The sequence below is a fragment of the Oncorhynchus mykiss genome, chromosome 19 (genome assembly GCF_013265735.2).
Source record: "Oncorhynchus mykiss isolate Arlee chromosome 19, USDA_OmykA_1.1, whole genome shotgun sequence".
NCBI lineage: Eukaryota > Metazoa > Chordata > Actinopteri > Salmoniformes > Salmonidae > Oncorhynchus > Oncorhynchus mykiss.
The window spans coordinates 10,330,832-10,356,306 of NC_048583.1; the positions used below are offsets into that span (position 1 = coordinate 10,330,832).

The 25,475-nt window shown below is 45.1% G+C and overlaps 1 protein-coding gene across 13 annotated transcripts in view; it reads right to left on the reverse strand.

The window, feature by feature from the left end:
• Positions 1–25,475, reverse strand: part of LOC110498640 (type II inositol 3,4-bisphosphate 4-phosphatase) — a 355,960-nt gene that overhangs the window by 21,874 nt on the left and 308,611 nt on the right. For all 13 annotated transcript variants that reach the window (XR_005037659.1, XM_036954244.1, XM_036954242.1 and 10 more), the window contains 4 exons: positions 24,458–24,566; positions 16,959–17,142; positions 7,442–7,795; positions 5,491–5,638 (listed from right to left, as the gene is read on the reverse strand). Coding sequence is in view for 12 of the 13 variants with exons in the window: in XM_036954244.1 (XP_036810139.1) it covers positions 5,491–5,638; positions 7,442–7,795; positions 16,959–17,142; positions 24,458–24,566 (795 nt within the window). In the remaining variant the exon portion in view is untranslated. The remainder of the gene's footprint in view (positions 1–5,490; positions 5,639–7,441; positions 7,796–16,958; positions 17,143–24,457; positions 24,567–25,475) is intronic.

Below are 25,475 nucleotides of genomic sequence, written 5' to 3' on the forward strand. Positions count from 1 at the left end.
CTAAATTATTTGTTCATAGTTTAGATAGTTTGTTTAGCTTCTAGGGTCTCCAATTTAGAAACAATTGTGGATTCAAAACTTATCTGAAGCAAATATATATCAAACATCAGTGGGGTCAAGGCAGAAAGTCCATCCAGTTTAAGTGAGGTTTGAGAATGTAGTGGTCAAGTGGAGTGAACCCAAGAGGCTGGTGTTTCATAATGCCTGTTGGAAACTGCAGTATGAACCCAAGAGGCTGGTGTTTCATAATGCCTGTTGGATACTGCAGTATGAACCCAAGAGGCTGGTGTTTCATAATGCCTGTTGGAAACTGCAGTATGAACCCAAGAGGCTGGTGTTTCATAATGCCTGTTGGATACTGCAGTATGAACCCAAGAGGCTGGTGTTTCATAATGCCTGTTGGATACTGCAGTATGAACCCAAGAGGCTGGTGTTTCATAATGCCTGTTGGATACAGCAGTAGGAACCCAAGAGGCTGGTGTTTCATAATGCCTGTTGGATACTGCAGGATGAACCCAAGAGGCTGGTGTTTCATAATGCCTGTTGGATACAGCAGTAGGAACCCAAGAGGCTGGTGTTTCATAATGCCTGTTGGATACTGCAGTATGAACCCAAGAGTCTGGTGTTTCATAATGACTGGTGGATACTGCAGTAGGAACCCAAGAGGCTGGTGTTTCATAATGACTGTTGGATACTGCAGTAGGAACCCAAGAGGCTGGTGTTTCATAATGACTGTTGGATACTGCAGGATGAACCCAAGAGGCAGGTGTTTCATAATGCCTGTTGGATACTGCAGGATGAACCCAAGAGGCTGGTGTTTCATAATGCCTGTTGGATACTGCAGTATGAACCCAAGAGGCTGGTGTTTCATAATGACTGTTGGATACTGCAGTATGAACCCAAGAGGCTGGTTTTTCATAATGACTGTTCCATGTCTCCTGGTCCATTTCCAGACTGACTGTTTTCATAGACGTGAAAGGATAAGAGATTGTCTGGCTTGACAGACTAAAGCTGACCAGGAGGCCCCCCACACCCCCTAAAAATCTGAATAAAACAAAATATATGAATACAAAAATATATACTTTTTTGAAAATATATTTTTCTCACCAAAGTAGTGCACTGGGCCTTTACTATTATTAGCGACCATATAGACCTCCGTAGTGGACTGATATAGACCTCCGTAGTGGACTGATATAGACCTCCGTAGTGGACTGATATAGACCTCCGTAGTGGACTGATATACAGTTGAAATCAGAAGTTTACATACACTTAGGTTGGAGTCATTAAAACTCGTTTTTCAACCACTCCACAAATTTCCAACAATTGTTTACAGACAGATTAGTTCACTTATAATTCACTGTATCACAATTCCAGTGGGTCAGAAGTTTACATACACTAAGTTGACTGTGCCTTTAACTTCTTGATCCTACTTGAGACGCAGACGTCTCAAGTAGGCACCTGGAAATGCAAATGCGCTACGCTAAATGCTAAATGTACTCGTTAAAACTCAAACGTTCATTAAAATACACATGCAGGGTATTGAATTAAAGCTACACTCGTTGTGAATCTAGCCAACAAGTCAGATTTTTAAAATGCTTTTCGGCGAAAGCATGAGAAGCTATTATCTGATAGCATGCAACACCCCAAAATGCCTGAAGGCGACGTAAACAAAAGAATTAGCGTAGCCGGCGCTACACAAAAACGCAGAAATAAAATATAAAACATTCATTACCTTTGATGATATTCTTTGTTGGCACTCCTATATGTCCCATAAACATCACAAATTGTTCTTTTTCCCGATTAAATCCGTCCATGAATGCCCAAAATATCCATTTGTATAGCCTGTCTGCATCAGGAAAAAAGCTCTCTTCCAACACGCAACGTCATGTTTAAAAATTATATAAGTTGCCTATATTCTTTGACAAAACACCTCAACCTACTTTTATAACCCAACTTTAGGTATTTGTAAACGTTAATAAGCGATCAAATTGATCACTGGGCGATCTGTATTCAATAGCAGCTACTCAAGAAAACAGTGTCCATTTTTCAATCTTCCAAAATCGATTGTTGTAGGCTGGATGGAATGACGGATCTATTGGTAATGTCTCAAAGGATTTTTGTCAATGAAATGACGTTTTTGGCGACATCGTGTGGAAACTGTAGGAATTGCATCCGTCTCCATATTAAATTTGGTTTCCTTTAAACAATACATGAAAGGGGCGCATGGATACTTTTTTCAGCTTTCAGTGACCAGTTTTTCTTGCGCTTTTCGATGAAACACACGCTCTGTTATAGTCACAGCCGTGATTTAACCAGTTTTAGAAACTTCAGAGTGTTTTCTATCCACACATACTAATCATATGCATATACTATATTCCTGGCATGAGTAGCAGGACGCTGAAATGTTGCGCGATTTTTAACAGAATGTTCGAAAAAGGAGGGGGTAGGATGAAGAGGTTTTTAAACAGCTTGGAAAATTCCAGAAAATTTTGTCATGGCTTTAGAAGCCTCTGATAGGCTAACTGACATTATTTTAGTCAATTGGAGGTGTACCTGTGGATGTATTTCAAGGTCTACCTTCAAATTAACATGGAATAACATGGAATAACATGGAAAAACAACCAATTTTTGTGCAGTACTAATTTACCATCCTTACAAACCACTTAATGTAAATGTACATTAATGTATTGTACATAGGCTGGTCATCTAGGTTTGTACCTGTTGACTTTCCATCACCATGAAGAAAAACAATGCAGAAAACAGAAGTGAAGTACATTGAGACATCAAGTGGTTTGTGATGATCAGTTGGTAGAGCATGGTGCTTGCAATGCCAGGGTTGTGGGTTTGATTCTCACGGGGGACCAGTACAAATGGTGCTTGCAATGCCAGGGTTGTGGGTTTGATTCCCACGGGGGACCAGTACAAATGGTGCTTGCAATGTCAGGGTTGTGGGTTACCATCAGGGAGGCATCTGATTGCCCCCTATTCTGCAGCATGACAACAAACCCAAACATACAGCGAAAGTTATTAAGAACTATCTTCAGCGTAAAGAAGAACGAGGAGTCCTGGAAGTGATGGTATGGCCCCCACAGAGCCCTGATCTCAACATCATCGAGTCTGTCTGGGAATAAATGAAAAGAGAGAAGCACCTGAGGCTGCCTAAATCCACAGAAGAACTGTGTTTAGTTCTCCAAGATGTTTGGGCCAACCTACCTGCCGAGTTTTATCAAACTGTGTGCAAGTGAGGGCCTCCCGGGTGGAGTAGTGGTCTAAGGCACTGCATCGCAGTGCTAGCTGTGTCAACAGAGATTCTGGGTCTGAGCCCAGGTTCTGCCACAGTTGGTTGTGACCGGGAGGCTCATGGGGCGACACACAATTGGCCCAGCGTCGTCCGGGTTAGGCCGCTTTTTTTCTATAACAAAAGTAGTGTAGTGGGCCTTTACTAGTCCTGTATTAATGGACCGACAATAAAGATGTCTTCAGCGCACCCACCCCCAAACTACTTCCCGTGGCTATGCCACGAGGCCACCGCACTGTGATGTTGGGACAAGTGATGGTCAATAGGGGGCAGTGTTGTCCATGGATTCTATTTTTTTTAAAGGAACTCGGCTGCCTATGTATTCTGCATGGGGGTGGGAAGTAGCCTGGCGGGTAGGCGTGTTTGGCCAGTAACCAAAAGGTTGCTGGATCGAATCCCGAAGCTGACAAGGTACAAATCTGTCGTTCTGTCCCTGATCAAGGCAGTTAACCCACTGTTCCCCAGGAGCCATGGATGTCGATTTAGGCAGCCCCCCCGCACCCCTCTGATTCAGAGGAGACACATTTCAGTTGAATGCATTCAGTTGTACAACTGACTAGGTATCCCCCTTTCTTTCATGGCTCCAATGCTGTGACAAAGCCTACATGTGATGGTGTGAGGAACACCATTATGGAAAAACTTTTAATATAGTTTTTTTCCCCACTGACTGCTTATGTCAACAAAAGCCAGGAAAAGCTCATCAAATCTCTTTAATCGCACACTCCCCCTCACCTTTCTTGCTCCCTTTTTCTCCCTCTCTTTCACTCACAAATTGAAAACAAGTACGCACACACACACACACACACATCTCCTCCACCCCCACACAAAGCAGATTTTAAAAAATCTTAGCACTCAACATCTGGGTTCCCCTTGCCAAACAAATCATGCCTCATCTCGTTTTGAAAACACACTATACACACATTCAACCCTTCCTTTTCCCACCAGTCCCTGTCAAAACAGACAAACTCCCGCAATGCCCTGTCAATGGGAGTCTTGGCTGGACCAATCACAGCTCTCGGCCTGAACAGCGCCACAGAGAAAAAAAACCTCATTAATCTTCCCTTTCTCTTCAAACAGTTGAGGATGGCCACTCCCTGTGTCTGTTCTCTACCTTAATAAAAGGCTGCAGGTCCTGTTTACTCCCTGTGTCTGTTCTCTACCTTAATAAAAGGCTGCAGGTCCTGTTTACTCCCTGTGTCTGTTCTCTACCTTAATAAAAGGCTGCAGGTCCTGTTTACTCCCTGTGTCTGTTCTCTACCTTAATAAAATGCTGTAGGTCCTGTTTACTCCCTGTGGTCTGTTCTCTACCTTAATAAAAGGCTGTAGGTCCTGTTTACTCCCTGTGGTCTGTTCTCTACCTTAATAAAATGCTGCAGGTCCTGCTTACCTCTGTGAATGTTTGGACAAAGACGTGTCACTAGATCGGCTGCCATGCTCATACACACTAATGATTCACCAACATGCACACGCACACTATCCTGATACGGGAGCCAACACCTTCGCCCAGTCAGGCTTAAGCTTGCACCAATCTGCCAACCACTTGGCATTAGTAGAGACACGACACGCCCTCGTCTGAGCAGAGGCCTGAGAGAGGATTTGATTGGATGCAGGGGAGATAACGTCTGGGTGTGAATAACAAGAGGTCCTTGCTCCACTTCTCTGTGGTTATTTATGCACTCTCTCCTTCTTACCTTAATTCCAGAGGAGGCTGCTGAGGGGAGGAGGGCTCATAATAATGGCTGGAACGGAGCGAATAGAATGGCATCACGTGTGACGTATTTAGCTGTATTATCCGGTCATTACCACGAGCCCGTCCTCCCCGACTAAGGTGCCACCAACCTCCTGTGCTTCATTCTGTCAGTTCTGAGAGTCTGAGTGTGTGTGTGCAGATTTTGTGCAGACCAAATACTGGCTGTCGTGGGACGTGACTGCCACCCTATGGTAAGAAGGAGTTAAGACCGAGGACGAGAGCTTGTGCCATCTAGATACATCCAGGACTCTATGGAAGTCTTTCTGGTTGGTATTGCAGGACTTTATAACTGTATGTAGGTGATCTCAACATGGCAAGACAACACCAATAGATCTGGGACTAGGCTATAGGACATTGTTATGGATGTAGAGCCGTGTTTTTCTGTTAACTCTTACTTGAGTCACTCTTTGATATATGACACATTCAGCGGTGAAACTCTTACCAGGGTTGTGGGAGGTGATGACGTCAGCCAGGACTTGCTTAGGGATTAGTTGTTCCTGGTTGTTGTTGATTGGTTCCTGCTCCTGGAGCTTGTCCACCATGGCGATGACACAGTTGAGGCTCTTCGCCACGTCGGCCCACACCCTGTCCTAGAGGAGACAAACACAACATCAGCACCTGGCCTCTGTGTGTGAGTGTGTGTGTGTGTGTGTGTGTGAAAAGGAAAGATGTCAATTTGCATGTTTACTTTTATTTTATTTAACTAGGCAAGTCAGTTAAGACGTATTTACAATGACGGCCTAGGAACAGTGGGTTAACTGCCTTGCTCAGGGGCAGAACAACATATTTTTATCTTGTCAGCTCGGGGATTCAATCTTGTAACCTTTTGTTTACTAGTCCAACGCTCTAACCACTAGGCTACCTGCCACCCCATGTGATCTGTCTGGAAGACCAATCCACGTTCCACACCTGTCTGTTAGCGAACCACGATGTTCAAGGTACTATTTGATCCTAAAACATAGAATGTAATAAATAATGTCAACCATGTTAAATATGGATGTATATCTCTGCCTTGGGCCACTACAGTGGGTTTGAGTATGATTGGACATTGGCTGTTCAAAGCCCTTATCACCAGATTTCTACTAGCCTTTAACTTTTATTGTCTCAAAATCAAATCGGTCACAGAAGCACTATGAAGAGTTTCTCTACTCTCAGGAAACTCAACCCGAGAGGTCACAGTATGTTTCCGATGGCAATTGCAGCCTGCTTGAAGAGATAACTCTCAAAGTGCTCTTCTACTTTGGAGCGGAAAGCCTCCAAACTCCTCTGTTTCGTATTGTCCTCATAATACCCACCTTCTTTAATTGATTTATTCACTTTCTGCCTGTTGGGGAAAGTAATTAGGCTTGCCAAGCATGGCTTAGTGTGTGTGTGTTGGAGTGCAGTTTGGATGTCCTTTGTCTCAGAGGTGAGTGTTTTTAAACTCTTCTCAAAGGCAGACAGTTGTTTGATGGCTGATTAGGAATTGTAGTGTGTGACTCCGGCTAAGTCCCTGCTGTTAGCTCTGGCTTCATTCCCCATCGTTTCTATTAGCACGCACGGCACGCGCACGCACAGTTTCTTAAGACTTCTGTAACTGATACTAACATTTATTTATCATCAGATACAGCCAATTTTAGACTTGCACTGGCAAAGAGGGAGAGAGAGAGAGAGATAGAGAGAGAGACCGAGACAGAAAGTGAGAGAGACAGAGAGAGTGACAGAGACAGAGAGAGTGAGAGAGTGATAGAGAGAGACAGAGAGAAAGACAAACAGAGAGAGTGAGTGAGCTTTGACTATGTACAGACTCAGTGAGCATAGCATTGCTATTGAGAAAGGCTGCCGTAGGCAGACATGGCTCTCAAGAGAAGACAGGCTATGTGCACACTGCCCACACAATGATGTGGAAACTGAGCTGCACTTCCTAACCTCCTGCCAAATGTATGACAATATTAGAGACAAATATTTCCCTCAGATTAAAACAGACCCACATTTTGATGAACTATTGGGTGAAATACCAGTGTACCATGACAGCAGCAAGATTTGTTTACCTGTTGCCACAAGAAAAGGGCAACCAGTGAAGAACAAACACCATTGTAAAGACAACCCATTTTTATATTTTGATTATTTTCCTTTTTGTACTTTAACTATTTGCACATAGTTACAACACTGTACATAATATGACATATGAAATGTCTTTATTCTTCTGGAACGTCTTTGAGCGTAATGTTTACTGTTCATTTTTTTATTGTTTATTTCACTTGTTTTGGCAATGTTAACATGTTTCCCATGCCATTACAGCCCTTGAATTGAATTGAGAGAGAGGAAGAAGGGGGACAGAGATTGAGACCCACAGACAGACAGAGCAGAGCAGACACAGAGTGAGAGGATGGTATAGAAACAGCAGGACTTGCCCATTCCTCCTCGTCGTACTCCTTATGGCACGGTATGGAGTCCTGGCGCTTCAGAGGAGCCTGCCCGTCTTCTCTGATGGGAGCCGTCTGGGAGCCACCATCCACATTATTACACACCACCACAGGGCTGTCTGTAGCCGATGGCTGCCCAGGACTGTGGCCTGGGTTCTGGGGTGGACTCTGGCCTTGTTGACCCCTCTGGCTGGGACTAGGGTGGTCCTGGTGGCTGTGACCCTGGTGGCCTGGCAGGGTCTGGTTCTGGTTCTTCGTAACATAGCCGGGCTGTGCAGCGTGGAGGGCCAGCAAGGCGCTCTTCACCAGCTCGTCTTTGAGCGCATGCACAAACTGCTCCGTCTGCAAGAAATCAGAGGGAAGAGAGGGAGATTGAATGAGTGGGATGGGATGGTGGTGAGGTAGGGAGAAATACAGACAGAGACAGAGCGAGAGAGAGAAAGAGAGGAAAGGAGAGAGCGAGATAAAGGGAGGCAGAATGAAAAAGAGAGAGAGGGTGAATGAGAGTGCCAGAGAACAGGGGAGAGGGAGAGGAGTTCATCAAAAACTGAGTGTCTGTGTGTGTGTGTGTGTGTGTGTGTGTGTGTGTGTGTGTGTGTGTGTGTGTGTGTGTGTGTGTGTGTGTGTGTGTGTGTGTGTGTGTGTGTGTGTGTGTGTGTGTGTGTGTGTGTGTGTGTGTTTAGCGGGCTAGTAAAATTAAGGAGTGATGGAAGATTAGCTTTCCTCCTCGCTAGCCTTCCCCACCGTGTTCGCCAGCGCCGGCGCCAGGCACCGGCAACAACGTCAACAACAAGAAACAATTCAATTACTCCTCGGTGAGCCCTCTCGCCTCCGAGGTGTAGCTACCTCCTTTGTTCTCAAATTCACAAGCTGCTGAATGCTGATGATCATCCAGAGCCAAGACGGCTCGTACCCCGGCACCACAGATAAGGGCTCTCAGGAATAATTGAGTTAGCATCGCAATAAGCAATTCTATTACCACAGCAAACCACATGCAGTCTAATATGACACATGAGCAGAGATCCTTTGAACAGGCGAACAAGAGAACCAATGAGAGATTGAACAAATGAATGCGGCATACGAGTAGACGAAACCCACCTGGAGCATCTCTCCCTGTGCTGCCACTAACCCCCTGACACATGACCCAGAGGGTAGAGAGGAATCTGTGCACCTCTCTGAGGTGAGAGAGGGTAGAGAGGAGTCTGTGCACCTCTCTGAGGTGAGAGGGTAGAGAGGAATATGTTTACCTCCCTGAGGTGAGAGGGTAGAGAGGAACTTGTTACCTCTATAAGGTGAGAGGGTAGAGAGGAATCTGTTTACCTCTCTGGGGTGAGAGAGAGGAATCTCTGAGGTGAGAGAGGGGTAGGTGGCACTTTGGATGTTGGAGGGCTTGTACGGAAACAGTGTGAGACTGGAGAATGGTGTCTTTAATTCACATTTACTTCAATTAGGAGAAAACTTTATCAACACGGATACTCGCACGCACAAAAATGCACACATGCACACACTTCCCCACAACCCAACCCCACACACTTCCCCACAACCCAACCCCACACACTTCCCCACAATCCAACCCCACACACTTCCCCACAACCCAACCCCACACACTTCCCTACAACCCAACCCCACACACTTCCCCACAACCCAACCCCACACACTTCCCTACAATCCAACCCCACACACTTCCCCACAATCCAACCCCACACACTTCCCTACAATCCAACCCCACACACTTCCCCACAATCCAACCCCACACACTTCCCCACAACCCAACCCCACACACTTCCCCACAACCCAACCCCACACACTTCCCTACAATCCAACCCCACACACTTCCCCACAATCCAACCCCACACACTTCCCTACAATCCAACCCCACACACTTCCCCACAATCCAACCCCACACACTTCCCTACAATCCAACCCCACACACTTCCCCACAACCCAACCCCACACACTTCCCCACAACCCAACCCCACACACTTCCCCACAACCCAACCCCACACACTTCCCCACAATCCAACCCCACACACTTCCCCACAATCCAACCCCACACACTTCCCCACAATCCAACCCCACACATCTCCCCACAATCCAACCCCACACACTTCCCCACAATCCAACCCCACACACTTCAGCACAATCCAACCCCACACACTTCCAAACAATCCAACCTCACACACAAATCAGTGAAGCAAAAAACCTCAATAGGATCAAACCTCCCACAAAAACCCAAAAGGAACTTAAAATGCCAAAATCCATATTCAAACAGATATGTGCTTATCTTCCACGACGTTCATTTGCAATCGATGGAAGACATTTGGTTTTCATTGGCTTCCACGTTCACTCACAATGACTCAGATAGTTGATATTCTAATAGACTAACTCACAATGACTCAGATAGTCTATTAGAATATCAACTATCTGAGTCATTGTGAGTTAGTCTATTAGAATATCAACTATCTGAGTCATTGTGAGTTAGTCTATTAGAATATCAACTATCTGAGTCATTGTGAGTTAGTCTATTAGAATATCAACTATCTGAGTCATTGTGAGTTAGTCTATTAGAATATCAACTATCTGAGTCATTGTGAGTTAGTCTATTAGAATATCAACTATCTGAGTCATTGTGAGTTAGTCTATTAGAATATCAACTAACTGAGTCATTGTGAGTTAGTCTAATAGAATATCAACTAACTCACAATGACTCAGATAGTTGATAGTCTCCAGGTTGATTCTCTCTCTCAGTTGTTTGTATTTCGGGTAGATTTGAAAGTAGTGAACCATTCTTAGGGGAGGATTGTCTATACTGTGCTGTGTGGTGCATTTGAAGGTGTTGCGTCTGACACAGAAAAACTCTCAGGGTCGGTTTCTCAGACAGCAAGTCCACTAAACACACGGTACAATATCAGATGAATGTGTGTTCTAATCTAGGACTTGGTTTTAACTGTCTCTGGTGAAAGAAAAACACATTTCAAATCGCTCGCTTTGTTATCTTATTCTACTTTTGCTCACATCAATCTCAGGTGAGAACTTCACTTCACTCTGGTTCTCACCTTCACCTACTGTGGAGAACTAAGGACCGGAAATCCCCTGAGAGAAAGAAACATTGCGTTCTTCAATACATCTGTGATCTCAACTGAGGGAAAAGTGCAAGTCAGAGGTGAAATGCTTATGGTTGGAGGAGTGGTTTTTATGTGTGATACTGTATGTTTGATCTAAAGTAGATGAAAGAACTGCAAGAGGAGGAGTGGTTTTTATGTGTGATACTGAATCTTTGATCTAAAGTAGACGAAAAAACTGCAAGGCTATATGCTCACTGCTGATTTGAAGAGGATGAGAGGAGTTGTCTGTACTATACTGTATGATTAGGGTTATAAATCTACTGGTCATTTACCAAAGTTACTGGAATCTTCGCTGGCAATTAACAGGTTGTCTACGGTGACCCTGGCTAACAGGTCGTCTACGCTAATGCTGGCAATTAACAGGTTATCCACGGTAACGCTGGTAATTAACAGGTCATCTATGGTAACTCTGGTAATTAACAGGTCGTCTACGGTAACGCTGGTAATTAACAGGTAACTATGGAAATTAACAGGTAATCTATGGTAACTATGGAAATTAACAGGTAATCTATGGTAACTATGGAAATGAACAGGTCATCTATGGTAACTCTGGTAAGTTATACTTGAATAATAAAAAAGACTCATATAAAGTATAATTTATTTAAATCCGTGTCCATATTCTCCATGAGTTTCTAGTGGATGTGGATCAAGAGAAAATAGTCCAACTAATTTAAAAAAATCAACAATGGCATTCATTTTAATTAACTCTGCAACTCCTCCTACTACTGACTATTTTCACAATTGCCACCAGTTTGGCACCGAAACATTTACAACAAAGACATGGACATAGTAAAATATATATATATATATATCAATAATATTTCATGCTGAAACCCACACCAATGGAATTCACTAAGTTGATGGTTTATATTTAGGATAATGTTTTACATCTTTGTCATTATATAAATATTTTTTAAAATCTTATTATTTTATATATGTTCACATGTGATAAGGCCACACAGAGGGCCAGAGATAATTACAGACACCTGCGATAATCTGAAGTACCTGTATAAAATTCTCCCAAAACCTTGAAAGCTACCAAAAGTCTGGTAGTTTACTGATACACTTTCCAGTAATATACCCTCCCTTTGCAAACCTACACTACCGGTCAAAAGCTTTAGAACACCTACTCATTCCAGGGTTTTTCTTTATTTTTCACCTGGGATCCTTTTCCAACAGTATTGAAGGAGTTCCCACATATGCTGAGCACTTGTTGGCTGCTTTTCCCTCACTCTGCGGTCCGACTCATCGCAAACCATCTTCATTTGGATGAGGTCGGGGGATTGTGGAGGCCAGGTCATCTGATGCAGCACTCCATCACTCTCCTTCTTGGTAAAATAGCCCTTACACAGCCTGGAGGTGTGTTGGGTCATTGTCCTATTGAAAAACAAATGATATTCCCACTAAGCGCAAACCTGATGGGATGGCGTATCGCTAAAGAATGCTGTGGTAGCCATGCTGGTTAAGTGTGCCTGGAATTCTAAATAAATCACAGTGTCACTAGCAAAGCATCATCACACCACCTCCTCCATGCCTTACGGTGGGAAATACACATGCGGAGATCAACCGTTCACCTACTCTGCGTCTCACAGCGGTTGGACTCCAGACCAAACTACACATTTCCACCGGTCTAATGTCCATTGCTCATATTTCCTGGCCCAGGCAAGTCTCTTCTTCTCATTGGTGTCCTTTAGTAGTGGGTTCTTTGTAGCATTTCAACAATGAAGGCCTGATTCAAACAGTCTCCTCTGAACAGTTGTCTGTTACTTGAACTCTGTGAAGCATTTATTTGGGCTGAGATTTCGGAGGCTGGTAACTCTAATGAACTTACCCTCAACAGCAGAGGTAACTCTGGGTCTTCCTTTCCTGTGGCAGTCCTCATGATAGCCAGTTTCATCATAGCGCTTGATGGTATTTGCGACTGCACTTGAAGAAACTTTCAAAGTTCTTGACATTGTCCGCATTGACTGACCTTCATGTCTTAAAGTAATGATGGACTGTCGTTTCTCTTTGCTTATTTGAGCTGTTCTTGCCATAATATGGACTTGGTCTTTTCCCAAATAGGGCTATCTTCTATATACCACCCCTACCTTGTCACAACACAACTGATTGGCTCAAACGCATTAAGAAGGAAAACAATTCCACAAATGAACTTTTAAGAAAACACACCTGTTAATTGAAATGCATTCCAGGAGACTATGCCATGAAGCTGGTTGAGAGAATGCAAAGCTGTGAAGGCAAAGGGTGGCTATTTGAAGAATATTAAATAGATTTAGATTTCCTTAACACTTTTTTGGTTACTACATGATTCCATATGTGTTATTTCATAGTTGTAATGCCTTCACTACTATTCTACAATGTAGAAAATAGTAAAAATAAAGAAAAACTCTGGAATGAGTAGGTGTTCTAAAACTTTTGACCAGTAGTGCATGTATGGTACTTCCTACTTTATTAAAGGAGAAACATGTACAGAGAGGAGAAAGATGTTGAATGGAAAGTTCTAGATATAGGCTGGGAGAAGTGTATGCCTGGTAGGCACGCCTGGTAGGCACGCCTGGTAGGCACGCCGTATCCAATGTAATTTAACACAGAACGTTTTTCTGCCCAAATAAGGCAATCCTCTTATACTGTAGTAATGCATAGAAGATAATAGTAATAGTATTCTGCGCTTTTGGATATAAGCATCAGTTCCCAGAAGGCAGGAAATGAATTGATGCATTGTTCTTTCACTGATCATCATCATCACCATCATCACCACCAATAGCAGCAGTAGCAGTAATAACACAGCATCTGAGAACCCGTAGATCGTTGTAGATCTTTTTTTTGTTTCATAGTGTGGGTTTTCTGTTTTAAACTCCCCCCTATCCCTTTCCCTGAGGGGAGTTACAGCATCCACCCGGCCCAGTGACAACCCTCCTCCATAGCCTTGAATCCAAGCTGAAAATTGTGAAATAATCCGTTTGGATCCCAGGCTAACTTCTCCCCCCACTGCTCATCTCACTCCCAGACTCTCTGGAGGAGAAGTCTCTGTGTGAGACGCTGGCAGTGGGAGCTGTCCTTGGTGAGTAACGTGACTGTGGATCAAACCTCTCTGTGCTTTCATTAGGGCTCTGTCTGTCTCTCTCCCTCTCTCTCTCCCTCCCTATCGACTGAAACTCCACATCCATCTGTCTGGACAGTGGACACACACCAACCCAGGGAGCCAGCATGGCTGTGTGTGTGTTTTTTAAATGTATTTTATTTCACCTTTATTTCACCAGGTAGGCTAGTTGAGAACACCTTTATTTAACCAGGTAGGCTAGTTGAGAACACCTTTATTTAACCAGGTAGGCTAGTTGAGAACACCTTTATTTAACCAGGTAGGCTAGTTGAGAACACCTTTATTTAACCAGGTAGGCTAGTTGAGAACACCTTTATTTAACCAGGTAGGCTAGTTGAGAACACCTTTATTTCACCAGGTAGGCTAGTTGAGAACACCTTTATTTAACCAGGTAGGCTAGTTGAGAACACCTTTATTTAACCAGGTAGGCTAGTTGAGAACACCTTTATTTAACCAGGTAGGCTAGTTGAGAACACCTTTATTTAACCAGGTAGGCTAGTTGAGAACACCTTTATTTAACCAGGTAGGCTAGTTGAGAACACCTTTATTTAACCAGGTAGGCTAGTTGAGAACACCTTTATTTAACCAGGTAGGCTAGTTGAGAACACCTTTATTTAACCAGGTAGGCTAGTTGAGAACACCTTTATTTAACCAGGTAGGCTAGTTGAGAACACCTTTATTTCACCAGGTAGGCTAGTTGAGAACACCTTTATTTCACCAGGTAGGCTAGTTGAGAACACCTTTATTTCACCAGGTAGGCTAGTTGAGAACACCTTTATTTAACCAGGTAGGCTAGTTGAGAACACCTTTATTTAACCAGGTAGGCTAGTTGAGAACACCTTTATTTAACCAGGTAGGCTAGTTGAGAACACCTTTATTTAACCAGGTAGGCTAGTTGAGAACACCTTTATTTAACCAGGTAGGCTAGTTGAGAACACCTTTATTTCACCAGGTAGGCTAGTTGAGAACACCTTTATTTAACCAGGTAGGCTAGTTGAGAACACCTTTATTTAACCAGGTAGGCTAGTTGAGAACACCTTTATTTAACCAGGTAGGCTAGTTGAGAACACCTTTATTTCACCAGGTAGGCTAGTTGAGAACACCTTTATTTAACCAGGTAGGCTAGTTGAGAACAAGTTCTCATTTGAAACTGCGACCTGGCCAAGATAAAGCATAGCAGTGTGAACAGACAACACAGAGTTACACATGGAGTAAACAATTAACAAGTCAATAACACAGTAGAAAAAAAGAGAGTCTATATACATTGTGTGCAAAAGGCATGAGGAGGTAGGCGAATAATTACAATTTAGCAGATTAACACTGGAGTGATAAATGATCAGATGGTCATGTACAGGTAGAGATATTGGTGTGCAAAAGAGCAGAAAAGTAAATAAATATAAACAGTATGGGGATGAAGTAGGTAAAATTGGGTGGGATATTTACCGATAGACTATGTACAGCTGCAGCGATCGGTTAGCTGCTCAGATAGCAGATGTTTGAAGTTGGTGAGGATAAAAGTCTCCAACTTCAGCGATTTTTGCAATTCGTTCCAGTCACAGTGTGTGGGTGAGTGAGTGAGAGAGTGAGTGTGGGTTTTGAGAGTTTCCGTGGAAACGCCATGGGTAGACCACCTAATTGATCCAGGATCATACATTATATGGTGAAAATTGTGTGCTGAATATGTGGTTTTGCTAGGTGGACTACGGATGATCAATAATGTAAATGAGAACTTGTTCTCAACTGGCCTACCTGGTTAAATAAAGGTGAAATAAAAAGTGTAAAAAAATAAATAAAATAAAGAAATAAATGATAGATGAGCTACTTAGGGTGAACTCAGCACTATAAGCAAATGTGCAAACACACATTCTATGACAGACTACTCATGCATATGACATGAACAACTATCCAACGGACAACCATCAATCAATCTCCCCATCCAACTATATTTTTCCCCTGTACACACCCTACCACAAGCTTCCCTCACTCCGCCCACCACCCACACACACCCAATAACCGAGACAGAGACACACAAAGTTTGAAGTTCCAATCAGAGGAGCAGGGCCGGTGCTGACCAGGCCGCCTGCGTGTCTAATCAAGGATGAGGGGAAGCGGTGACATAGAGAATGTACCAATTAAGCTGTCTGATTGGGCTCTACTCCACTGTGGCAAAAACAATCTCTCACTCACTCACTGCAGCAGATTGCAAATCTGACAGCACCAGATGTAATTCATAATTACACGGATAAAACACCAAGTGTCTTGTCCATAAAACTCTGTGCTCGTCGACTCGCAATTCACTTGAGTTGGCTTTGGCGTTTTAATGATGAGTTATGGACAGTGGGTTTGACGAGAGGTGTGTGTGTGTTTGGGGTGTGTTTAACACTAGAGCTAGATGTCTTCATGGCAGATGTTTTGTAGTAGGTGACAGTACGCTTGAAGGGCAACTTCAGGTCACTAAAATACACTTGCTGCAGCCAAATATATTCAACAAAATACAGTATAAACAATCATCTCTGAGGCAAAGCATGTTCACACTCAGAGTCACTGTAAAGGAGATTTCCTACAAATAGCTCCAGTTTTAATCCCCCTGGTAGCTCACCTTCCCGGCTTCACCTCCCAGGCTTCACCTTCCCGGCTTCACCTCCCAGGCTTCACCTTCCCGGCTTCACCTCCCAGGCTTCACCTCCCAGGCTTCACCTCCCAGGCTTCACCTACCAGGCTTCACCTACCAGGCTTCACCTTCCAGGCTTCACCTCCCAGGCTTCACCTTCCCGGCTTCACCTCCCAGGCTTCACCTCCCAGGCTTCACCTCCCAGGCTTCACCTACCAGGCTTCACCTACCAGGCTTCACCTTCCAGGCTTCACCTCCCAGGCTTCACCTACCAGGCTTCACCTTGCCTGATTACACATTAGCCCAGCAGGAGGGAAGAGCTCCAAAATGAGCTCCCCTGTGGTGCTACACACATCCAGATGGTGACATTCAGCCCAGCACCATTCCTGCACCCGGGGGGGGGGGGGGGGGGGGGGGGGGGGGTTACAGATCCAGACAAGTTAAGCATAGCACCTCTACCTGTACCTTTGAGCTCCATCGTGAGGGAAAGGAACATGGACAGAGGGGGTAGATTGTGGTGGTGGTTGGAGACCTGTGTGGCTAGAGATCCAGCCAGGGGCACTAAGCAGCACTCCCACCCCAGGCTTGGAGCTAAATGGTGGGGAAAGGAACAAGGAAAGAGCTGGTAGGTGGTGGTGGTTCTGATAGTTGTGGTAGAGGCCTACTCACCTTTCCAGCCAGGGTCTTGAGTGCCTCCCTCAGCCCAGACATGGAGTGCTGCTGGGCGGCCTGAAGCAGCTGGTCTGCCAGGCCCGAGATGAGAGGTTGGAGATGGCCCACACTGTGCAACACCTCCTGGGCCTTGGCTGTGTGCTCCGGGGAGTAGTAGATGCACTGGTATGCTGTGCTGAAACTGGAGAGGTGATGGAGGGAGGGAGGGAGGGAGGGAGGGAGGGGGGGGAGGGAGGGAGGGAGGGGAAAGAAAAGGGTCAAGATTTTAGAGGACAGCAGTGTAGATAAAAACTGATACATTGTAAAAAAATTGTAAAAACTCAGGTTTTACCATTTATTGCATGCGATTAAATTTGACTGTATGAATCCAGCTAGTTTCAGCAGTGCTAAACATTTTCAACTATTTTACATACTCAGAAGTTCACCATAGAACTATATTTGACTCTTCTAACTTGACCGGAGAGAGCGAGAAGTGAGAAACCAAGGAGATGGATCAATGATACTGTAGACAGAACCTGGGCCTGGGGGTTATTTAGATTAAATCAATGACCCACCCACAGAGTAACCAATGTCCAGGCATATTGCAAACCACCTGCAAGAACAGATTCATTTCAGCTCATTCTGCCTCCAATCAATAGCCAACCCATGACAGGTTCCTATATGTCATTAGTAAGCAGAATGTACACATTCCACATACAATTATTTTGTCCATTTAGAACAGTGATGACTATGGATCGGTTTGTAGTCTAAGATAATAGGGTAATCAAAAACAGTCCACTGGTAAACGTTTTCTAGTTGGATTCATTACCGCCACAATACAGTGTGTGGTATAGTCTGGATACAGTAAGTAAAATGTTGCTCTAGTTGCCTGAAACTGTATCATAGATCAATGCTTTCCAACGCTTCAATCTAAAACCACCTAATTAATATCTGCAGCCAGATGAAAATTATGAATAATTAATATTTTTTTTCATTTTTAGGGAAGCGTTTCACCCTCAGATGAAACGTGTTTTGTCCGTTCATAGATTCAGGGCACATCAGTCCCAATCAAACGTTCACCTCAAGTAAAGTTTCAATGACTTTCATTGAGTTCTCCGCAGTGATTTCCTGCCATCAGACCAAGCGCGTGCGTTAACGAGGCAGCGATTTGAGGCAGTCAACCCTCCCAGCTCGTTTAGATTCAGCTCTGAACAGCCTGTATGTAGGCCAGACCCTGGAGCCAGATCCCAAGGCATAACTGACTGAAGACTGAAAGAGTGAATGTCTTGAGAACGAGAGAGCGAATAGAAGAGTCCTGAAAGCAATATTTTATGACACATCCTCTACCTGCTTCATCAGTACAGTGCCAAAACCTGGGGACCTTTATTACTTCAGGTGTACTGGGGGCTAGCTAGCTGCTGCCAATGTAGCATCTGATTGGTTAGCGCTAACAAACGCTGGCCTTGTCATTACGGCTAATGAGTTCTCTGGAGATAGGCCACCCGCTGCAGCCCATAGACAATCAGACTTCGGCCTCTTATAAGATCCAGTAGCATCTTATCCCATCTCTACAGAGTAGCCTATAGTCAATACTAGGGAAGTTGCTAGGGAATACTAGGAAAAAAGCCAACATTTGTTTGAATGATAACTTACGTAAGTAATTTCGTTAAAACTTGGGCATTCTCTTTGAGTCGGAGTTCTTATTACCACATTTTGCAGGAGGGTACAAATGGAAGAAGATCAATAAAACAGAATACCACCGGAAAAACGACATTGTCTGAGTGAGGCAGACAGAGACTCATGAGCTAATTCCAGCTGCATAACAACACTGTTGACTCATAAGTACAAATCCAGCCATTAGGTATCCTGTGCTGTGGATAATCAGTGTTTACACATGGTCCCTACCGCCTGATGCCACAGGAGAGCATTGACCTATATCGGAGCTGGTTATTGGAGGGAAACCATCAATTCCTCATCAGGATGTCCTGTCAGTCCAATAAGCAAGCTAGCTTCCACCAAAGCCAAGATGGCTGCCGACAAGCACAGTGAAGAGAACAGAAACCCTGCTTGTTAAGGGAAAAGCTTGAAAATGGACACCCGACCTGGAATATCCTTGTTTACAATGGTGGAGGAATGTTGTTGTTAGGTGTTTAATCAAGAAGCAAAGGATTTTGGTTGTATTTCTTATCTACTGGCAATTTGCTGAGCCACAAGCTAGCTAGTTAAATGTAAAATACATGTTTGTATACGTGTTGTTACTCTGCAGATGATCTTATATCTCCGGTAGGTTACATCTGAGAGAACCAGAACCTCCCAGGAGGGGGGGGGGGGGGGGGGGGTCTTTTTCGACCCAACTCTCCCCCAGACACAGCCTCCCTAGTGGGCTAGCTATCCCACACCTCGCTCTCCGCCCTGGAGCATCCACCCACCCACTCTAGACCGACCTATTAGGAGGACTTATCAAAACTAGCAAATAGTAAGCAGTCTAGCAAAACGTCCTCCCTTGATGTTCCTAAACGATCAATGGGAATTGGTTATGACAGTAATGAGAGGGAGAGAGGGAAAGAGAAAAAGGAGGAGAAGAAGAAGAAGCAACAGCCTCTCGTCTCTAATTAAGCCCGTGTCTCTGGCTCATGGCTAATTAATAGTGGGGAAGGAAATTAATGAAGAGCTTCCAGGCCTGCTGTTGACAGCCAGCAGGAGCAGAACACTGCATCGGAGGACGGCAGGACTGAGGCCCACAACTCCTCGGGCCAAAAAACACACTCTGTCATTGAGACAAAGACAGGCCTGGCACTGTAAGGCAACTGATCCTAGACCAGTCTGGTCACTGCCAAAGCCCACTCTGTCATAAGTGAGAGGATGGGATAGCAACTGATCCTAGACCAGTCTGGTTACTGCCAATGCCCACGCTGTCATAAGTGAGAGGACTGGATAGCAACTGATCCTAGACCAGCCTGGACCTGACCAGACCAATGCCGTTGCAAAAACCCACTCCGTCATAGAGACAAGGCTGGAATGCAACTGATCGCAGACCAATTAATAGGGCCACTGTCAAAGTCCTCCTCCATCAAACAGACATACAACCTGCACCAGACTGATGCCAGAACAGCCTGTGTTTGAACAAGATTGTGCCCATTGGTTCCTCAGGTCTCATTCCCCAAAGCCCAGTCTGTCGTAAGACAGTGCTGGATAGCAACTGATCTTAGAACTGTTTCTCAAATCAGACCAGGACCAACAGCCACTCTCTCACGGGACTAGGCACTGATTTCAGACCAGTCCTTACTGTAGGTCTGACCAGGGCTACGGTCAAAACCCACACTATCATATAGGAGGACAGGAGCATAGTAATATGAAATGAAATGCACAGTTTCTTACATCTGACCAGGGCTACTGCCCTTCTCCATCACACAGACAGACAGCCTGATGCCAAAACAGCCTGTGTTTGAACAAGATAGTGTTAATCAGTTCACTACTGGTTCTAATACGCAACTTATTTTGCTCCTTTGCACCCCAGTATCTCTACTTGCACATCTATCACTCCAGTGTTTCATTGATAAATTGTCATTATTTCACCGCTATGGCCTATTTACTGCCTTACCTCCCTACTCTTCTCCATTTGCACACACTGTATAGACGTTTGTTTATCCCATGTGTAACTCTGTGTTGTTGTTTTTGTCGCACTGCTTTGCTTTATCTTGGCCAGGTCACAGTTGTAAATGAGAACTTGTTCTCAACTAGCCTACCTGGTTAAATAAAATAAAAAAAACTACCAAGGTCCTCTCTTTGAAACCAATAGGCATCTGTCTGTTTCAACTAACACCTGGGAATAACACACACACACACACACCCTATTTAGTTGGACAGAGTTTTGCAAGTGAAGTTACACCTTGACATCAGGGGACTCTATTAGGTGTATGTACTGTAGCCTGAACCAAACTGTCCCTGCTGTGACTGCTGCTCTCCTCCACACCCCAAAATGACCATTAGGCAGTGTTGCCTGAGCAGACGGCGGCCCCACAACAATAAAGGTCAGATACTCGGCAGTGCGAACAGCGAAGGAGCAACACAGCACAGCCTGCACACACACACACACACACACACTACACTTGACCTCATAAGCTGGCGCAGCCCTCATGCTGGGGCCCAGTGCATGTACACAGAATTACACACACACACACACACACACACACACACACACACACACACAATCACACACACACACACACACACACACACACACACACACACACACACACACACACACACACACACACACACACACACACACACACACACACACACACAATTGGAGAGAGCGAGAACGAGAGAGCGAGAGAGTACTGTATAAAAACAAGAAGTGCTTCAACCTCAGCCCAGCAGTGTTCCCCCTTACAGATCCTGATGATGCACATTAAATAAACCTGGGCTCCAGCCAAAGTAAGCGTCTACTGTACAAAAAGCTGAATGATTCAAAGGAGGGGCTTGTTAAAGAAAGATTAGTCTGCAACGTCTACAGGGTTCAATTAAAAAGAAGAAAAAAAGAAGAAAAATCGTTGACTTTTCAAACAGCCATTTGGGTGGAAGGCATTAATGAAAGCTAAATGCACCTGCCCTGTATGTAAATAGCTTTGTAGGATACTGATGGGGCCCGAAGTGCAGCTGTTAATTTAACTTCCTTTCAAGGCCCCATACTAAGAAGATACCACTGGCTCTGGCTGTTGCTCCCATCCCGCTCTCTCTCCCTCTCCCCATCTCTCACCCTCTCTCGCATCCCTCTCTTTTGCACACTCCTCTTCTATCCCCGCATCCTTCCCTACCCACTCTCTCTCTTCACCATCTCTCCCGTCTCCACCCCTCCCTTCTCCCTCCCCTCCCTCTCCGCTCTCCCCTCCCTCTCCGCTCCCCTCCCTCCATCCATCCCTGCTCTCTCCTCTCCCCCCTCCCTCTCCCCTCTCTCGTCTCCCCCTTCCCCTCCTCTAGGTGCCCAAGATGAATGGCTCTTTTTTTGCCCTCCTGATTCCACCTCCAGGTTTTTCATTTTTCCTCTCCTCCCTTTGATTCATTTATATGTCATTGAACAGTCAAGTCTCACATCTAGACTAGTGTTCCCTTTAATCAAAGACAATTACAAAAGGCTCTTGTTCAAAGGCAGGGTGTCTGTCTGTGTGTGTCTACAGATTAGGTCTAACCTCGCTATCTATTTTCATAACATGACTTAATTTCAATTTATTTCAAAACACTAAACACGGTCTTCAACAGCACATTGAAGAGCACCTCTTGGCAGATATGCTCGAGTCAAAATAAAAGTGTCCTGGGCCTCCCGGGTGGAGCAGTGGTTAAGGGCGCTATACTGCAGCGCCAGCTGTGCCACCAGAGACTCTGGGTTCGCGCCCAGGCTCACCGGGAGGTCCGTGGGGCGACACACAATTGGCCTAGCGTCGTCCGGGTTAGGGAGGGCTTGGCCGGTAGGGATATCCTTGTCTCATCGCGCACCAGCGACTCCTGTGGTGGGCCGGGCGCAGTGCGCGCTAAACAAGGTGGCCAGGTGCACGGTGTTTCCTCCGACACATTGGTGCGGCTGGCTTCCGGGTTGGATGCGCGCTGTGTTAAGAAGCAGTGCGGCTGGTTGGGTTGTGTATCGGAGGACACATGACAACCTTCGTCTCTCCCGAGCCCGTACGGGAGTTGTAGCGATGAGACAAGATAGTAGCTACTAAACAATCGGACACCACGAAATTGTGGAGAAAAAGGGGTAAAATGTAAAATAATAATTAAAATAAAATAAAAAAATAAAAGTGTCCACCGTGGCATAACATTAAATCACGGAAATTGATTTTCCCCCATTGAAAGAAAACATGCAACTCCATTAAAATGCCAATGAAGCAAATCCAAGAGGAGCATGAAATCCCATTTTAGGGAAATGACTGACAAATGACTGGATTCCGGGTCAGACATGAGACGGGGCTTGTCCCCCCTAACCGTTCCTCGGTTAGCTAGGCGGAAAATTGAAAAATATAAGCTACAGTTAGCTAAGAGACAAAAAAAAGTATCCCTGGGTACTCCTTCCTTGCCCAGTCTAATCTCTCTTTCAAAGCAATTGATTTTACTTCAGTGGACTCTCTTCGTCCCAAAATATGCTAACTCTTATTGTAGTGTTTGCTAGCAGATAAGCGTTGACTACTGGGCAAATTCGCTTGTGCAGTTCATAAAAAAATGCTCTAACTTATTTTTCTTCAAACTTCTTTTCTCTCGGTTTCATTCTTTCTTTCTCTCTCTTTCTTTCTTTCTCTCCATCTCCTCTTCTTTGTTGAGCTCTAAACTCAGTGTAACTAATTGGCGCTGACATGGTCCATAATGACTCGGCACTCGACAGAGAAGCTTTGGGGAAAATCACTTCTCATTTCCTCAGGCATCACTCAAGTGGGCACATGTTGAACCCATGACAACCCCCCTCCATCTTACAGCATGGGAAGGGCAAACGTCGACAAGATACAAAACGCTGATCTCAGATCGGAGGACATTAAGGCGGCCATCTTGATTAACGACCCCAGGGCCAAGCTGTATTCTTAAAACGTCTCAGAGTGGGAGTGCTGATCTAGGATCAGTTTAGCATTTGACATAATATCGAATTTGATGAAATGGACGAGGGAGGGCCTGATCCTAGATCAGCACTTCTTACTATGAGACGCTTTATGAATAGCTATGGGGGATGGTGGTTGGGACTGTTACTGTACTGTCACTGTTCTCAGTTCACCTACATCACTATATTACCCCCATCGGGGTGTTTGTCAGGCCTGTGACGGCCCCACTCAATGAGAACATACCAATTAGACATGTCTTCTCCGTCAGAGAGAGAGACTCTACATCATGCACACAGCCACAGCCCGCGATGGGCGCTAGGTAATTGAATCAAACAGACACAATTCAATCACAGTCTCTCGGAGTGTCAATAAGGACGACTCAGGGTTATTGCGAAGGGACCTGGAAGATCCAAAATGGCCACCGCACAGAGAGAGAAGCCGGTGAGTAAATACAAAAAGCCTGAGTCAGTCAACAGTCTCATCGGCATTAGGGCCTACGCCCCTCCAGTCAAATATAGCCGTCAGTGGCAAACAGAGCAGATCCCAATTGAGTCAAACCTCCCAGCTCAGCTGTCACTAACAGTACTGCGTAGCCTAGTCCTACTTGCACAAATCAAATCCTGATGTCAGGACCAAATGAATCTGTCACTACCAATGCTGGCCCTGCTACATTCACCTGTCGTTAGCAGAACAAGCCTCACATGAAATCCAGTCAGAGACAGACTTACATCCATCCTTCTCTGTTAGTATCCTATACCTCTCCACCTTAAAGTGGGCCAATCCAAAATGGCACCCTATACCCAGGCCAAAAGTAGTGCACTGTACTATACATGGAATATGGTGCCTTTTTGGACAAAGACAGGTATTAATCTATTTTCCAAGGCAGCCCTGTCTCTGCTGCATGGTATGTGTTGTATAATGAGGCTGTCTCACCTCTTCTTCTCTGCCTCATGTCTGCTCAGTAGTCGCTGCAGCCCTCCGCCCTTAAAGCCCTGGAAGTGGGCCGCTGGAGCCCCCACTGTGATCACGTCATAGAATGCATCTGGGGAGGCAAGAAGGTGTCCCGCCTGGGGTTAGCGGGAACTGTGTTGTACAGTACAATACACCAAGTAGAGAGGAAGGGATGGGAACATGAAGAAGGGGGGGGGTCAAGAAGGAGGGGAGGGTTTGAGAAAAAGACAAACATGAGACTTATATCAACTTTCTTTCCTCAGAAGGTAGGTGTGTGTGTGTGTGTGTGTGTGTGTGTGTGTGTGTGTGTGTGTGTGTGTGTGTGCGTGCGTGCGTGAATCCTCCATTGTGGTGGTTTAGTGCGGTGGAGGACAGCTAACGAACGGCCTCTGGGACGGCAGACCAGCCAGCCGCCACAGAAAGTCCTGTTTGAGAAGTCCCGTTGACAGCATTACTGACAGAGCTGCTCTGAATGCGAAGGTTGGGAAGGGTATTGGTTGGCACTCGCCCCACGCTTCCGTCTTAATGATCCCATGGTCGCCGACATGGCCCCCATTGTCCCCCATTGTCCCCCACCTCTCCCTGCTCAGCCCCTGGGTTCTCAAACTTCCCAGCTCCCCTTAATTGGCTACTACCTCACAACATACAGCGACACAATGAAATACAATGGTGAGCCGACAACATCAGTCACACGGGCCAATTTGCTCTAGCTGATTTCCTAGTGTGTCCCCCCTCCGCCCCCATAAATCGACTGTCTTTCTCTCCCTGGGAGGAGAAATTATTGCGGGCCGGTGAGATACATTTGAATAATTCATACTTAAACAGGACATGGGAATGGGTTAAGGGAGATAAAATGTCCCTTATACATAGCCCAAATGGAGTTTATAACACTGTTTCCTTTCTCTGCAATTATTGAGAGGCTGAGGAACAAGGTGCTAATATCTTGCAATCAATGGCTTAGCATTAAGTAGAGTTAGACCAAGCATTTATGCTATGACTA